General features: G+C 45.7%; 1 protein-coding gene across 1 annotated transcript in view; it reads right to left on the bottom strand.

The window, feature by feature from the left end:
• Nucleotides 1–1,556: 1,556 nt before the first annotated feature.
• LOC137794895 (sodium/potassium/calcium exchanger 3-like) overlaps nucleotides 1,557–17,255 on the bottom strand; it is a 35,682-nt gene continuing 19,983 nt past the window's right edge. The window contains exons 4-17 of the mRNA XM_068592017.1: nucleotides 13,444–13,518; nucleotides 12,571–12,655; nucleotides 11,041–11,144; nucleotides 10,070–10,144; nucleotides 9,316–9,341; nucleotides 9,185–9,238; nucleotides 8,946–9,079; nucleotides 7,517–7,677; nucleotides 6,819–7,089; nucleotides 6,539–6,705; nucleotides 5,391–5,505; nucleotides 5,159–5,271; nucleotides 4,937–5,002; nucleotides 1,557–3,344 (exon numbers count right to left, since the gene is read on the bottom strand). Of these exons, the coding sequence (XP_068448118.1) occupies nucleotides 3,192–3,344; nucleotides 4,937–5,002; nucleotides 5,159–5,271; nucleotides 5,391–5,505; nucleotides 6,539–6,705; nucleotides 6,819–7,089; nucleotides 7,517–7,677; nucleotides 8,946–9,079; nucleotides 9,185–9,238; nucleotides 9,316–9,341; nucleotides 10,070–10,144; nucleotides 11,041–11,144; nucleotides 12,571–12,655; nucleotides 13,444–13,518 (1,599 nt within the window). The 3' untranslated portion in view covers nucleotides 1,557–3,191. The remainder of the gene's footprint in view (nucleotides 3,345–4,936; nucleotides 5,003–5,158; nucleotides 5,272–5,390; nucleotides 5,506–6,538; nucleotides 6,706–6,818; nucleotides 7,090–7,516; nucleotides 7,678–8,945; nucleotides 9,080–9,184; nucleotides 9,239–9,315; nucleotides 9,342–10,069; nucleotides 10,145–11,040; nucleotides 11,145–12,570; nucleotides 12,656–13,443; nucleotides 13,519–17,255) is intronic.

Raw genomic sequence — 17,255 nt, 5'->3', positions numbered from 1 at the left:
GCCTCTGGGAGCTCCGGGTTCCATCACTGCGCACGCGGGCATCGGGTTGACTCCTCCAAAGAGGCAATGAGACTTTTTCCTCGCTGGTAAAAACAACTTAACATATGCTCTTTTTGGTTTTTTTAAACAGTGTGCATAGAGCCACTTCCTCGCTGGTGTAGAGTCCACCAGGGTCCCGCCGCACAAAGACAACTTTACTCACCTCTCCAGTCCGCGCAGGCGCCGTCGGGTTCGGGTTCGTCGTGACACCGAGGAGCCTCCCTGTCCCCCAAACCCAACCGGTTACATGGTCCAGACAGACCGAGACACCGGGTCCTGTGTGGCGGCGGGACCCGGAGAGACGCAGATGTGGAGGACGAGGGGGGCAGGTCGCGGTAACATGACGCCTGCTCCTGATTGGCTGAGGACGAGTGACGCGTTTTCACCTTGACTTCACATTTTGTTAGATAAAAAGTAATGATTATGAGATGAAGTCTTAATTATGAGATAAACAGTCTTGATTATGAGATGAAAAGTCATCATTATGAGACAAAAAGTCATAATTATGAGATTAAAAGTCTTGATTATGAGATAAAGTCATAATTATGACATAAAAAGTATTGATTATGAGATAACTAGTAATACTTATGAGGTAAAAGTCTTAATTACGAGATAAAAAAAAGTCACAATTAATAGACAAAAAGTCAGAATTATGAGATACAAAGTCTTGATTATGAGGTAAAAAGTCATAACTATGAAATGAAAAAAGTCCTAATTATGAGAAAGTCATAATAAAAGTGGTAAAAAAAAGAGAAAGAAATACTGGTCAAAATGGGCTTCCATATTGTTCATAAAGCAACTGATATAAAGAATCATAACTGTGGCACATTCAGGTATTACTGCCAGGAGAGTTTGAACTGTTACAGTATGATATTGAACAAGTAAATATTGTTATCATAACAAACTGAATATACACATGTATGTGTGTGTGAACAGCCCACAAAGACATGCGGGGAGTGATTTGTGTATGTAAATCAGTTTATTGCAAGAAGACCACTGGGAACAAGGCCACCATCTTCATCTCTGTGCCCAGAGGTCCTCGTCAACAAAAGAAATGAAGATTTACAAACAATTCAAAGAGACATGAGCAGAAACGACACGGGTCAGCTGAACAAGAGCTGCTGTAAATAGGGTACAGATCCTCGGAAATGCATTAAAATTACACACAAAATAATCTGAATGATGAAAGAGGCATGCAAACCGAGCGGTATGTATCTCTCTCTATATATATAGACTACCTGCAGATGTTCCTCACCTCCTGGCCAGTGTGTGAAAGACACACGCGCCTCAGCAGCGCCCTCCAGTGGCAGCGGGAGGAGCAGCAACACCTGCAGAGGAGGCTTTCTTTTTCTTAAGCAGCAACTCTATTAAATATGACATTTCTCAATGACAATTCCCTCAAGGTAAAAGAAATGTAAATACACGTCTCTCCCACGTGTTGTCAGGACACACGCTGGAACAGAGCGGCGCTGCCGTCGAACAAAAGTGTTGTTGTTGTTGTTGTTGTTGTTGTTGTTGTTGTTGTTGTTGTTGTTGTTGTTGTTTTGGGCTCAAAGACAAGCAGGAGGTGTTCCGAGCCTCAAATAGACGGGATGGCACAAGAGTTAAAGCACTGCGTTTAATAAATCAACCTTCATCGCCCTCCCCGCATCATCATCATCATCATCATCACAACGACCACTGTGTTTGAGAAACCATGTTTGGGGACTCTTCATCACGCCACTGCATTATCTTCCACCCGTGTGGTAAACGTTCATCGAGTGCGTCTCACTGAATCCGACCCGCCAATGTTACTGTATTAATATACAAATGCTGCAATATCTTTCCAAACTATACACATCTTATAAATTATAAAGCACTATTCTTAAATATAAACAACATCAAGTCAGTTCCCAGTACTTGGATTACATATTGGGTATGCTCCAGTAAATACCCCGAGCCCGTCCAAAGGGCTGAAACTGGTGGTTAGACATGATCTTTGAATAAATTAATTCATAAATAAATCATGATTATGTCTTCCCAGTAACAGTCATGCCTTGGCTCCCCTTCGAGACTGTGACATGCATGCGCACACACACACACACACACACGCACGCACACACACACGCACACACACACGCACGCACACACATGCACAGTGCACTCCAGCTGACTTTTAAGTCTAAATATAACATTTTGTACTCCTTTTCTAAAAATACTTTTGGCTTAAAGCAGTAACAATTATTACACTCAAACAGGATTCTTTAATATGAACATGACATCTACCGTCGAGAGGGAACTGTAAATTCAGTAGTTCTATGTTGAGAGTACCTGCTTTGCAACGATGGAATAATACTTCTAAAGTGACAGTGCTGGGTGTCAGTTCCCTCATCGCAGATCCCTTAGCTGTGTGTCTTTTAGTCATTATTATTATTATTATTATTACGATTATATAGAGAAGAAAGAAGCCCACATGTGTTGGGATGTGCCCGTCTATGTGAACACTGTGTTAAAACATCGAGACTCTGTCTGTCAGTGCAAAGCTACAGTTGACTTTGTTAGTACAGCATGCTGTGTAGCTTGGTGCTGAGCGCGGGACACATCTGGACACATCTGGACCAGATCACTACAGTAGGACGTATAATAAAGTCACCTGATGCAGTGGTGCAGAAGAGAATCCCATGTATCAGCTAATATTATATATATATATATTTATATACACATATATATGTACACAGAGAATGCCAGGTTTTAATTCAAAATACCTAAGTGGTGTGTTTATATCCAAACTTTTTACAAAGAGTAACAAAGAATCCAGCTAAAAAGCTCCGTCAGCACGGGATTCCTCTGGTTCCTCCAGCCAGTAGCAGCGTCTTCAGCAGCGGGAGCAGAGCTGTCGGAGTCCAGACGACCTTTGGCTTCACGAGACAATCGGAGGCCATCTCTCCGGTTCCGGTCCCAACAAACTAACTACAATTTCCGGTGTTATTGCACCAGAGATAAATCATACGGAGCTCTATTTTTCTATTTAAAAAAAAAAAAAGAAGAAGGTAGGACTTGTTTTCAAGGCGCAGAGAAACTGGAAGCCAGGTGAAGTTTTCCTCCATCAACCAGAGGCAGAAGAGGACGCGGGAGAGGACGGTGACGGGGTCGGTGGGGGAGGAGGGGGAAGGTCAGTGGATGTCTCGGCACATGGGGAGGTTGACGAAGATGAAGACGTTGAACTCGATGAGGATGGAGAAGCAGAGGAAGATGGCGTACAGGATGATGCAGGCCAGGCCCAGTCGCCAGTCCAGAGTCCATTTGTTCAGGTGGACGCCGAGGACCTGCAGACAGGAGGGACGGAGAACAAGATGGTGACTGCGGTGCACGGATCATCTACACACTGGCAGGCTAACAATCAGCCAGGTTCCAAATGGTCCGGTCCACCACAGTTGCGGGCTGGGTGACATATGATGCGTCGGTCATTTCATAACCCTCCTAACTGTGTATTTCACAACGGAGCATATTTTCTGTATTCTGCATGTTCGTGTAGTAAAACACGCCCACGTGAGAGGATCAGAACAAGGAGGAACAAGGAGGACTGCCATGTGACAATCAATAAGGAATCCATAAAGAATAGGAGCCATAAGAGGAATTCATAAAGAATAGGAGCCATAAGAGGAATCCATAAAGGCACTGGTGTTCATAGATTCTTATCCATTCCCTCTCCCCGGATCTAATATCCTGGTTGCCATCTTCTACATTCAACGCTCATCCGTTCATCCACCACATCATTTCTCACTGTTGACAGATGAGTGACCTCATGTGCAGAGAAGTTTTCTTGGAGCCACATAACTAGACTGTGCCAGTCTTGTGTTCACAGGATGAATGGTGGGCGGGAATATCCTCCTGTAAGTAGTGTAATGGTAAAATATATCCTGCCGTCAGTTCAAAGTTGGAAAGGCCCAGTGGAAGCAGAAACTGTGCTCCCCGTCAATTATCTTGAAATATTGCTGTTATTCTCTTCAAAGCCTGGATACAGGACGTGGGTGGATAGATAAGTTTGCACCTGCTGATAATTTTAATTAATAGTTGGAGCAAGAACATAAGACTTGGATGGCTGATTAAAAATAAGCTTCGGCCCCCCGATAAGGGTGCGGCTCCTTTTCATTGGTTGTCTTAACTTTTTGGTTTCTTTGTAAGACAGACAGAGATGGACAGGGAAAAACCTTTAATACCTAAGAACAGACACGAGTCTGTGTGAGTCCTTTCCACTGTCACTGTGATACGAGCCTTGCAAGCAAATAAAGAATCTTTATAATCTGTTCAAGAGGCTTTATTGTCTTCATTAGAAAAGCTCAAATTACAATTCTCTCCAAACTCTTCTGCTTCTGCCCCAGTGAGTCAAAAGGTAATTTTCTGCAACAGCAGCTATGCTTATGGTTTGTGGATTATGGCTACTGATTTAAATATTCTAAACTTGATTGTTGTTGTTGTTGTTGTTGTTGTTATCAGTTGGGCTGACCTCTGATATAAGGAGCCTGATTCACAAATCTAGCAGTCGCATCATCGGAGTGGCGGAGAAATGTGCTTATGAAACATGGATCATTCCATTCTCAAAATATGGGGGAGTGGAGTGTCTGGTTGGACAGAATGGCTTGATTTTAATGATGACATGTAGCCTGAATTGGGTTAAATATCAACCTATTCATGATACTGTTCATATACATGAGAGAAATGACTCATGTACTTTCAATCAGAACCCTTAGTGTGCATGAATAAACCACCATGTTTTCACAAATGAGCAGGACCACCGGAGCAGCATCTTGGCTTTAGCCGCAGAAAGCTAAGTAACAACAACAACAACAGAACAGCTGCTGTTACAAATTGGTAAAAAAAAAATAATTTAAAAATGAAGAAAAAAAGTGTTACTTACTGTGACGAATACGGAGGCTAGCAGGAGTCCGACGGAGAATATGAGTCCTCTGCTGTTGAGATGGATCTGAGGAAGGGGCCAAACACACATTCTGTTACACCTTTTCCCAAAATGCCTTTTCAGTGCAATCAGCAGGCTAATGAGCATATAATCTGTGCTCGGTGTGAGCTGCTACACTGTGCCCACCCCCCCCTAACATGAATATTATGTCTCATCACTCACTTCCGAGCCGTAGTCGATGCAGAGCGTTTGCAGAGTCCAGGGCAGGCCCAGGCCCACCAGGATGTCAAACACATTACTGCCGATGGAGTTGGAGATGGCCATGTCTCCCAGACCTGAACGCGAGAAGAGCAACGCCGCCGCGGTCTCAGAAGAACAAGTGTACGTCGAGAAGCACAACTCCTAACGGCACAGGGATTCGTTTCAATGTGTGTGTGTGTGTGTGTGTTCGTACCTTGCCGGGCGACGATGACACTCGCCATGCAGTCTGGGACGCTGGTGCCCGCAGCCAGGAAGGTGATGCCCATGATGACGTCTGGGATGCCCAGGGTGAAGCCGATCACGGTCACCTGAAAGCCAACATTCACTGCTCATAGGCGGCTCAGCGGCCTCACACAGCCGGGCCCGTCTCCACAGAGCAGCGCCAGCACTGTGCAGAGCTTCCTCACGGCACCGTTCTGCTGCGGGGTCTCTGTAGTTCTCTAAACCAGGACCAGTGGGCGGAGCTACGGACTCACTGAGGGACTCTATGGACATGATTGGACAACAAGTCCCCGTGCTTGTTCATATTTATATTAGAAAAGTATGCAATATCTTACATTATTACAACAGTATTGACTTTAGACATACGTTGCCACTCTATTTTAAATGTTGCGCCTCTATTTATATTTCAAATGAATCATAAATTACAAGTGGCATTGTAGAAATCATTACTAACATAATTAAGTGCTCATTCCAGTAACAAGAGCTAGTGAGGGAACAGCTGTCACTGCACTACTGAAGGAGGCACTCTGGGGCTGTATACTAACCAATAATGTGCTTTTAAATTCTGCTTTTTAAATGATTCATGCAGGTTGTTGAAGCCCGGACACAGATTTCAGTCCTCTGCATCTGGCTGAACACCTTTCTGATGAGTCACTCCTCTCAAAGATGGAGCTTCCAAGATCAAATCCTTTTCGTGTGGTCCTCAAACAGACAATAAAAGTTTCTCCTCTGTCATGTCCGTGTCCTTTCCTGGATCAGAGCTCCAGTCAGGATCTAAATTTGGGATGCACAGGATGTACCTGAATGCACCGATGGCTGCTCGTGACGGACAAAACGAGATGTCAAGGGCTCGCTACGAGCAATCTGATGCATCCGATCGAGTCTGTAAAGGATTGATTATTGTTTATTAATCACCTATTATATTGTCATTAACACTTAGAGTAACTTTTCTATATTTCAGATATCTTCCTGTGTTCATGTTGTTCCACGGATTGGATGAGAACGTTTCCTAAATGCAGTTTAGGAAACGTACCAATCGTCCTACATGTCATCCTACAGTGAGATGAGGTTTCAGACTTATGCTTCTGTAACGACGCCTCTGGTTGTGACTGGACTGACCATCCAGACCATGATGTAGGAGAGGCCGGCGATCCAGAGGGTGGCGGTGAAGAAGGAGACCATGAACCATCTCTCCCAGCGCCGCTTGGCACAGTTGGGCACGGTGAGGAACAGCAGCAGGGACAGCGGCCACATGGTGAGCCACTTCAGCTTGTTGCAGGCCCCGGCTGGAGGGACGGAGGGGGGGGGGGGGACAAAGACAGGGTGATGGCCTCAGAGCCCACGAACAAACACATATTGTCAGGGGTCGTTTCATTTCAAAATGTCCGCCGCGCCGTACCTGGAACTTTGAAAGGCACCAGGGGCCCGTGATCGTCATCCTCCCCCTCTCCGTCCTCGTCGTTCTCGTTGTTCTCATTATCCTCGTTTTCCTTCTCGGTCTCGTTGCCGGACTCCAGCCGCTGAAGTCCACACCTGCCGTTCAGGCCCGGCTCGGCTCCGCCCATCCCGTTCTCTAAGCCCCGCCTCCCCTGCACCCTGGCGGCGGAGTCCGGGTCGCCGTTGGTGACGCGGTTGACTCGGGTCTCGGTGGTGTTGATCAGCCTTTGTCTCTGGGGGCGATGACAGAACATCGGCACAGACGACGTTAAAGGGACAGCGCTGTGAATCGAGACGGCAGCTCAGTGTCTGCTGCGCTCGCTCTGCTTCGAGAGGAACGCTCCAGTCCCAGTTGACCACTCAAGTTTGCTTTCATTCATTTAAGCCTCTTCTATTTATCTGAAGCAGAAGTGCTCTTTTCTTCTCTTTCAGTCAGTTTGGTTTGGATTTACATCCAGACTGCAGTCGGCAGCAGACAGGTGTCTGAGAGGAAATTGGAATCCGCTCCACTCGCCCTGCCGTTGAGCCCAGACTGGATTATCTAGTTTCAATTCATGCAAAAACTCTGGGGACCCTTTCAAAGTAACGTCAGGTGACCAGATGGCTTTTGTTGAGCACTTCAACTCTTCCCAGAGTGTGTGTGTGTGTGTGTGTGTGTACCTCGTTGATCAGCATGCGAGAGGCCATGGTGAGACGCGTCCTGGGGGAGAAATGACTGGTGATCATGATCCTCATGCCGGCCTCGGAGAAGGAAAGCTGGTGGGGGTACGCACACAGCAGCTCGTCCACCATCAGCACAGACGGCTTACAGTGGAAGTTAGCTGGAGAGAAACGACACAAACACACACACACACACGCACACACTCAGCTGACTGCAGAGTTGATTGTTTACTCTAACTCAAAGCATAATGAGACATCAGCCCAAAATATGTAAATATCAATATATTGTTTCTTATTAGAAGAATGAAAATGTTGTTTTTGCACGCGTCCTCTCTAACCCTCTGAGTGGGTGGGCCTGTGTGCCGCTTTGATTGACAGCTGGGGCTGCTGGATCTCGCTTCCGAGCTTAATTAGCGCATGGAGTGACGGATCATGCAGGTTTTTTTGCTTTCAGCAATGTTTAAGTCAGCGGTGTTGCCTGACACATAACAGAATAATACCGGTGTCTTCCTCGCGGTGTGGCATACAGTTTACCAATGAATCAGTGCTATATAATCCTTACTCCGTATCCGGCGACACCCAGAGCCCAGGTACCGCTATCGGTGCCAGGACTGAAAAAGTCGGACGAGTGCATCGCTAAGCCATAGCAGGCTCAAGGTATCATTTCCCCCCCTAAAAGCTGCACACCATCTGCCAACCGTGATCAGATCCTACAAAAAATCCCTTCACAGAGGCCCGAATGGAGACAGAAACGATAGGAGGTTATCTCCCCCAGAGGGAGGAGGATCTGAAGATCCAATAGTCCCGGGTCCCTGCTGGTTTCTTTAGGCTCGTGAAAAACTCAGAGACGAGCTGACGGAGCGAAGGATGAGCGCGGGCTCGAGCCAACATCTTGAGAACCCGCGACACAGAAAATACCAAACACTGGAGCGATCAGTGGAAGTGCTGGCTGACAAAAACAGTCCCCCCTTCGACGACGGAGGGTGATCCTTCTGGTGGCCAAACAGACTGACGCAGAGCGCCAATAAAACGTGGCACAGCGAAAAGGCATCTCTGGCAGGGAACCATTGAAAGCAACTCTCCTGCCCACGACGAGGATTTGCGGGCAGACGAGTCCCATCTGCCCTGTTGGCACAACCAGATGCCAGGTGAGCAGGTGAATCCTCACCGCTCTGGTGTTGCCGAGCGCCGGGCGGACGTTTTACTCGAGTGAATTTTGACTCATCTACGCGGGCGTCAGAGTTAGTTTGGGAGTGACACTGGTAATCCATCCAGGGCGAGCAGACAGACGGTTGTCCACCGAGTCATCCTGACCGCCCGGGTCCCGGATGGCGGAACGCAAATAGACGCCTTCATACCGATGCAAGCAGCAGAGGCTCAACCCAGGCCTGCACAGCCCCAGCGTGAAGCCGAGCAGATGGCGGCTTACCTTTCTTGAGCAGGACTGCCGTGGCGTCACACGTGACATTGTCCTCCAGATCCGTGCTCCCCGTCAGCCCGTTGGACAGGTTCACGGAGCTCCTCATGCGGCGGCCAAAGTAGCGGTGTGCCCTGTTGTTGAACCTGGGCAAGGACAGACGACGAAGGTGGAGGGCCACAACTTTTACAACCGAAGGCGGCTAATCGGTCAACTGAAGGCATCAGCCGTTCCTGATGGTGAACACTCACTTCATGATGAGGATGTAGACGGCGTACATGAGAATCAGGACGAGAGACTCCCACCTGCACACGGACGCAAGGTCAGCCAAACGTTTTGCCGTGCAGAATATCTAATAAGGGTGTGGTTTAGGATTACTCACCAGCACACCTTCTCGTCGTAGATGAACTAAAGAGGACACAAAGGGGACATTAGGTGGAGGCTGGGAAGCATCTACTCCATCAGAGGACCAATCCAGAGCTCAGGCAGACAGAGAAAAGGTCAACGCACGACCTTTCAGGTCGTTGGGGTTTTATTTTGAAAGCGCTCGTGAGGTTTGCTGTGTGGGCCTCCCGGAGTCATGGATCTCACTGTGAGATCCCGCCACGGATCACCGTGGTGCCGACTTATCGGTTTCTTTTTGTGTGTGCGTGACATGCAGCGACACACGGGAGCCAATCAGACTTGACAAAGAGAAAGCTAAATGTTTGCCGGCACATTAAAAGCCATCTGCTCTGTCTTTGTGGAGCTGGAGGAAGCGTCACATCTTCATCGTCATCAAAAGTACCAATACCACAATGTCAAATGACTCACTGCTCGAGTTACAGTACCCGAGCATTGTCAGATGAGTACACGTGAAGCATCGTGGGGGCATTAGTGATGCGGTCTTTCTTTAGTCTGTGAACATGAGCTCATTGAGTGGACATGATTCCTCTCTCGTCTTGTGTAAGAAGCTGCTTCGGGGCAGACCGGACACATCTTCACTCTCTCATGATCCTCCAGACGCACTACACGTTGATACAACCAGACACACTCCGCATATTAGCGTTAACAGTTGATTAAAAAAAAGCATGCTGGGTATTGGAAGCATAAACAGACCCTTTTCACGCGTCTTTCTGCAGAAGCCGAGCTCTTACCGCAATCAGGGCCGTGATAGAAAAGGTGTAAAAAATAGAATCTCGGAGTAGCGCCCAATGAGAGAGCTTCACTGCCTGCGAGGGGAAAAGAAGAGAAGAGATGAGAAGAATTCAAACACTCCAATAGCGACACTTATTCTCGCTGGAGTTCATGCAGCTCCGGGGTACAGAAACGCCTCTGACATCGTCAAGACACAGGAATCCCATGTTGCCCCTCCTATGAGAGACCCCCGATGCTGGAACCTGCCCGGCGCTCACACTCTTTCACGCGTACAAAAGTGGAGGGTCGGAGGTCACATCTTTAACGGGCCGCTCCTGGCCGTGGAATGGCCTGCCGCTGCGAGGCGGAGCCACGTTAAGAGCATAAACAGAGACGGGAAGTGTTTGCTTGGCCTCCGCCGCGCTAGACGATCCCGCTTTGGAGAGGGGAACCCGCCACGGTCAGCCGGCTAACGCTAACAAACAGCAGCGAGGTGCGGGGGCTTTTTTTTTTTTTTTTTACCGCACCCAGCCCCCCTCTTCCACCCGCCTCCTCCCTTGAGGCCTGCTGCACCGCTCATTATATTACATATTGTTCAAGTGGCTGCTCAAGCACATCGAGCATACAGGGGAATATGAGAGGAAATCATCGGATGAAACGTGTCCGATGGGTGTTCAGGAACTGTGAAGTGGAACATTTTAATCCCGGACTTTGTTCTTTCGGAAAGTCACATGAAATAAAAGACAACTCTGAGGTTGAAAACAGCATGGAATACATGAATAAAATCTACATTATGTGGTTCACGCGGGGAGTGGATTTCCTCTGAAGCGGCAATTTAGTGCAGTCGGGCTCATGGACTCATTGCATGCATGAATCAACTGTGTGTGTGTGTGTGTGTCTGAATATTTAAAGGTGACATTAGCCTGTGTGAAATGTCACCGGGTCAGTGTGGGGATCAGCTGCAGCAGTGTAACGCTGATGACGTCATTACCTGGCCGGCGAAGAAGCCACACACACCGATGATGCAGAGGATGTTGAACACGGCTGAACCCACGATGGTCCCAACACCCACGTCACCTTTGGTTATGAACACTCCTGAGGACAGAATGAGCCAGAACACACACACACACACACACACAAACACACACACACACACAGACACACACGCACAGCATCAGGACTCCATAGAGCACACATCATGTGTTGTACACTACTTGACATTTCCAGTTGCAGAGCGGTGCTGACAAACAGATGTCACACGTAGGAATGCCAAGTTGGTCACGGACCTCTCTCCCTCTCTCTCCCCTCATCTCTCCCTCTTCCTCCCTCTCTGCCTTCATCTCTCACTCTATTCCTCTCCCTCCATCCCTCTTCCTCTCACTTCCTCTCAGTTCCTTTTACTTGGTCATTCCCTCTCTCCCTCTTCCTCTCACTCCCTCTTCCTTCCTCTCGCTCCCTCTCTCTCCCCATTTCTTCTCTCTCCTAAAAAAACAACACATAATACATGTATTACCAAAATGATATCGGCATTTCATTTTTAAATATCTGGGTTATCTTCAAAACCTCAGCTCCTATGATAAACTGTGAAGCCAAAATACAGACCGTCAGGCCGGTTGGGTTGATAATGTCCCCACTGTGTGCCCCAAGGATTCATCTCAGGCCCATCGTTCTTTGTATATTAGTGATTTGTGCATCAGTAGACAACTAAAAAGCACATTTTTATGCAGATGATATCATTCTTTATGCAAATGCAGCATATGTGGAGCAGGCTGTGTCACATCTTCTATGTGCATCTGAAAAACTAATATTGGTTCAAAACGAGTCAAAGACCAAATATATATGCTATTTACAATGTCGTTCCCCGAACACAACGTGTCACAGATGAATAATATGGGAGCATTTGGCTCGATGAGCAGCTCTCATTCATAACACTTGTGCTCGAGCTCAGGAAGAAGTCCTTGGTGAGGGTGATGCTTCGTATTTGCACGACACAGCTCAATGTAAGTGGTTTCTCTCAGTGAAAAAGGGAAAGAATTGCTTGGCAAGTTACCACCTCTCCTCACTTTTCTAATAAAATTAAAATCCATTTGTCATCACACACACTCCTCAGATCAATAAAGAGGTTGGTAAAATAGCTTTTAGTTCTTTCAGATGAGAAAAGATATTGAAATGTTGATTGTTTTACGTCAATGCTCGATGGTGTGGTGGTTAGAGAATGTTCCTACTTTGGTTAATTTGCGAGTTATTGTTTTCATTTTACATTTCGACATTTTATTGTTTGTATTGCTGGTATTGTTGTATGTTCTTCTGGCCTGTATGAATGTCCTGACTGAACTATGGCTGATGAAGGACTTTTTTTAAGTGAGGCTGAGGGGTTAACGTGATTCTGATGGGATTCAGAATACTGAAACCATGTGAAAGACGTGCATGTTTCCTCCCTAGTGCAGCTCCACTTGTTGCGGCATGTGTTTCAGTTGGAACGGAGGAGTTAAAGAGCTGGAGGACAGGTTGAGGTGAATACCTATGATGGATGTGAAGAGCTCAGGAGCCGAACTGCCAGCGGCCATGAAGGTAGCGCCTGCTACGTCCTCGCTGAGTTGGAGACGCTGCAAGAGACATATAAAACGCTGCCATTAGGAATTCCTAACCCCTAACTTCTGATCCGTAATCTCTAAACACTAACGCCTAATTTATAACCCCTAACCTTTAACCCCTAATCTCAAAACCCTGAACTATAACCCCTAATCTCTAAACCCTAACATCCGACCCCTAAAAGTTTTTCTTCTCCTTTTTACTGGGAGCCAGCAACAGGTTGTTTATTGCAGCAAAAACAGGAATATATTTAGATCCACAACATACATATTAACGGTTACGTATTCAGTTCCTTGAAGAACATACTATTCAAAGCGGTTATATAAGTACATGTATGATTTATGGCTGATTTATTCTACAAATGTAACTGGGATGTGGCTGTATTTTCTCATATGTTATATATATATATATATATATATATATATATATATATATATATATATATATATATATATATATATATATATATATTCGTGACTCACTCCCACACAGCCTTGATGAAGTGGATTAGTTGAGTTCTCAACTCTTGTAAGCGGTGAAATGTCCTAAATATACATATCGTGCACTTACACTGATATTTATTCTCTTAGTGTGTAAAATACGTCCACCGCAGAACGTTGCTTTGTTCCATCTACTGCAGTGAAACACTATGAAGAACCTCATAGCGCCACACTCCAACACATCCCTACTGTCCCTTCATTAAATAATACCCAAGAACTTATTTTTGTAGATAATTCAGTCTTTAATATTCAATGTTATGAATAAATATTCAAGATTTGAAATCAAGTGCGTTCATTCATACCTCACACAGCTTCTCCAGCGAGGGGACGAAGTAGTCATCGCAGACGAGGGCCAGGGCGCAGAACATGTAAACCGTCTGCAGAGAGACAGAAATGATGATTGGGCAGAAACAAGTGATGCATGTCTTCTCCTGCTTTTTATTCTCCTTTGAATGAAGGTCTAGCCTGAATGGAAGCTCTAACTGCTCCATTAAAGTTTGATGTCAATTACCGTGAAGGATGAAAACAGGGATTCAAGTTATTTAAAGCTCAAGATTCAACGATCTGATCCCATGCGAATGTAGTGCAGTGCATTAACGAATACATAAAACACAGACATAAAAGAATGATGAATAACAAATCTGTGGGACCACACTTCATACATTTTTAATTAGGAAAGTTAGTTTTCTCATTTAAACATGCTGGCCTGACTTCTGACCTGGAATAACAGAAGAAAATGATATCATAAATAAAGCCATATTGCCTTTTCTTTTCTTTTCATACAACAGTTGGAAACGTTCAGGTAAAGCTTTATTTTGACCTTTACATGTAGTTTGCATCGTTACAAAATCTCTGAGGGTTTGATGGTGTTTAAAGAGACAGTGGCGATGTGTTGACGTTGTGTGAGGCTCTTATCCAAAGGGTTTTACTACAGGAGATATGGTTTGCAGAAACAGACAGCAGTATCAGCATGAGAGCAAAGCAATGTACTGCTGTGGACGTATTTTAGACAGCTTAAGAGAAGGAATATGTACGCTACATTTCGATTATTGTTACCGCACTTCACCTTGCTGGCTGACAGCCCCTTTCCCTTGTATCCATCCATTCCTTTGTTGTTTTAGAGGTTAAACACTCTGGAGCAGAACCTCTCGCACCTCTAAACATTACCACTGTCCCTTTAAAAGGTTTTTCTTGTGTTGCTTTATGGTTGTGTTTTGCAGCATGAACATTGCGTTTGTACTTTGAACAATTTCCCGAAACTTCTAAAAAAGAAGTTCCTGTAAAAGTCGAGTTACAAGCCACTGCTACCTTCGGTGGGTGTCCCCGCTAGCTCTCTGCTGTAGCCAGCCAGCGCTGCTGCTAGTTCCCCCGCTAGCTCCTCGCTAGCTCCTCGCTAGGACCAGCCTCGGCTCGACGCCCGAGTCGGGCAGAGGAAGCACGGGCAGTAGCAGCTAGCAGCAGCGGGGAGCTAGCAGCAGCGGGGGAGCTAACAGCAGCGGGGAGCTAGTAGCAGCCGGGAGCTAGCAGCAGCGCTAGCTTGTTACAGCGGGGACACCCACTGAAGGCAGTTGCGGCTTGTAACCCGACTTTTACGGTACTAAACATTTTGGAAGTATTAACGAACAATATAAAGCTCAGGCAGCTTGTCCTGATACATGTCGTTTTTTTAATATACACACGACAATGTTTAAATACCTTTCAAACTCGTGACAAAAAGAATTCCCTCCCAAATAGTTGTTACGATTCATTAAGACAGCAAACAGTCTCCTGTATTGAAGCCTTTTGACAAGTTATTTTCCGGCTTTATTATGCGGCATAGCTTTGGCATCACAGAGCATGGAGGAGCAGAGACAGACTGGAGATGAAAGATAGCGATGATCAAGAGAGAAAATGGCAGTTAGTGACGACAGACTGACGGGGAACGTGTGAACAAAGGAAAGGCATGAATATATTTTTATGCTTCGTAATGATGAAGCCTTTCAAAATAATGACACAGAGTCAATATTCCTTTCCCCTCCTGAGTCTCATTGTACTTTGAGAGGGAGCTGAGCTACACAAGAATAAGCCACGTACACACACGCAGTGCCTTTTGTACGAGGTCATCACTCACTGAGATGAAGAGAGGTCAAATCAGGGCAAGCAAAAGGTCAAAGGTCACAGGGAATCTTAATAACTCGGTCATGTATTAGGGGATTTGCATAAAAACATACTATTCAAATTATGAGGAAATATAAGATTGTATTTTTATTCATGTATTTTTTGTAATATTATTAGTATTAGTATTATTAGTAACTTTAATAAAGTATAATAAGCTGCTTATAGCTAAGAGTTGAGTGTTAAAAGCTGCCAAAATAATCATTTTTGTATTTAGATGCATAAACGTGTGGATAATCTCAACTTTTCATTCCAATCAAATTAAGCAACTTGAACTACTATTTTTAAGCCGGTAGATGTGGTAGGAATGGACACTGATGTTCGCGATAGTTAATTTCGATGAACTATATCATTTCACCCTCCTCCTTCTTCAGCAGCAGAGCTACGACGAGAGCTCCATGTCTGCACTGAATCGCCTTTTCCTTGTTATTTACATTTGCCTCGTCTGCTGTCGGTGTTACTAACGTTACGAGCTCTCCTCTAGACCTATTGTTCATAAGCATCATTATCAGACTGGAAAGCATCAAGGATGATCTTTAGATTGCATATTTTTACTGAATCTCGGCTATTCTTTTCACACTCAGGTGGTTAAACTGTGTAATTAATCTGCCATTCACATTACTCCCTGCTATTTTATGTACAAAATGCTCCCTCACTGCTGATTTAAGGCACTTTTTGGTGGATATAATGCTGGAGTGTTGGTTCCCTCTAAAATGTTTACAGCAACGCTTCATGACTCTCTCAAACACGTACACACACACGGACACACAGACACACGCACATGGAGCTATCATCCGAGGAGGTTTCAGCAGACACACAAACGTGTCTCCCTGCAGGAATCAGAACACAGAGATATCGTCGCTTCTTTAATTATCGCGGTTATGAAACTGAGGCTTCTGCACTGTAACTGACGTTAATGCCAGCCGCCCTAATTTCATTATTAATAGTTTACTAATCGCGTCCATCGTGGTTAGCTGCAGCCCTGCTCTAACACCTGATATAAAGGCACTTGGCACTTAGCTTTGTGTATTCTGCTGAGGTCGAGGAGACAGCGCTCTCACTTAGCTTTCGCTCTAGCTCACTTCCTACAACGTTCCAAACCTTTTTGAGGTCATAAATATACATGGATATATATATATTCATGTCACAGTGGACCACAGCCCATTCTCACTTAAAAAATGCAAAGCAGTACAACTATACCACAAACTCTGCAGGTATAAGCCCCGACTGTCTGTCCTGGAATACAGAGAACAGTGGTTTTCTCCACAAAGTACAGCAGCACCTGCTGTGTAATGACACAGAGTGCATTACTTTAAAGGTTAAACATCCCAGGGAAATAGTTTGTGATGATATACTGTATTTTGAGGGTTTGTTATTTTAATATCCAAGCATCCCAGAAAAGGTCACCTCCATTTGCCCCTCTGCTGCTGGGAAAGGCAAACTCAGAGGGTGGCCGTGCTGTAAGTAGTGACATCGCCTCTAATGTCAGGAACATCGCGGCAACGCGGCCCCGTCCTGTAGTTCTTAGTGCTCCGTTTATGCACAGCTAAGTTCCCCGGAGACGCCGCACTGCTGGATGAGCTTTCATTACAGTTGGTCCCCCCAGAGACCGCCAGCACGACGCAACATGGGTCATCCTGTACTGGAACATTCTGCCTGTAAGAGTGACGGCAGACGGGCTCCATCGAAGCCTTGACCTGGCTCACTGAAGCATGCATCAGCTGAACCAAGAGGAGAGGAGAGCCTTTTTTTAAAAGGCTCAGTCATTTCCCCAAACACAAGGGCACTGTAGTTTTGAGCAAACATTACTCAAACCAGAGTAAAGGACTATTTTTATTGATCCACATTTGATCCTTTAGTATCAGCAGGACGGAGTGTGTGTGTGTGTGTGTGTGTGTGTGTGTGTGTGTCTTTGTGTGTGTGTCTGGGTCCACACCTGGAATACATCCACTCCAGTTTA

This window comes from Clinocottus analis, unplaced genomic scaffold (genome assembly GCF_023055335.1).
Source record: "Clinocottus analis isolate CAN_PGR_092001 unplaced genomic scaffold, fCliAna1.0.p SCAF_26, whole genome shotgun sequence".
Lineage (NCBI taxonomy): Eukaryota > Metazoa > Chordata > Actinopteri > Perciformes > Cottidae > Clinocottus > Clinocottus analis.
The sequence above is the reverse complement of the archived record's forward strand: the minus strand, read 5'-3'. Positions and strand labels throughout refer to the sequence as shown.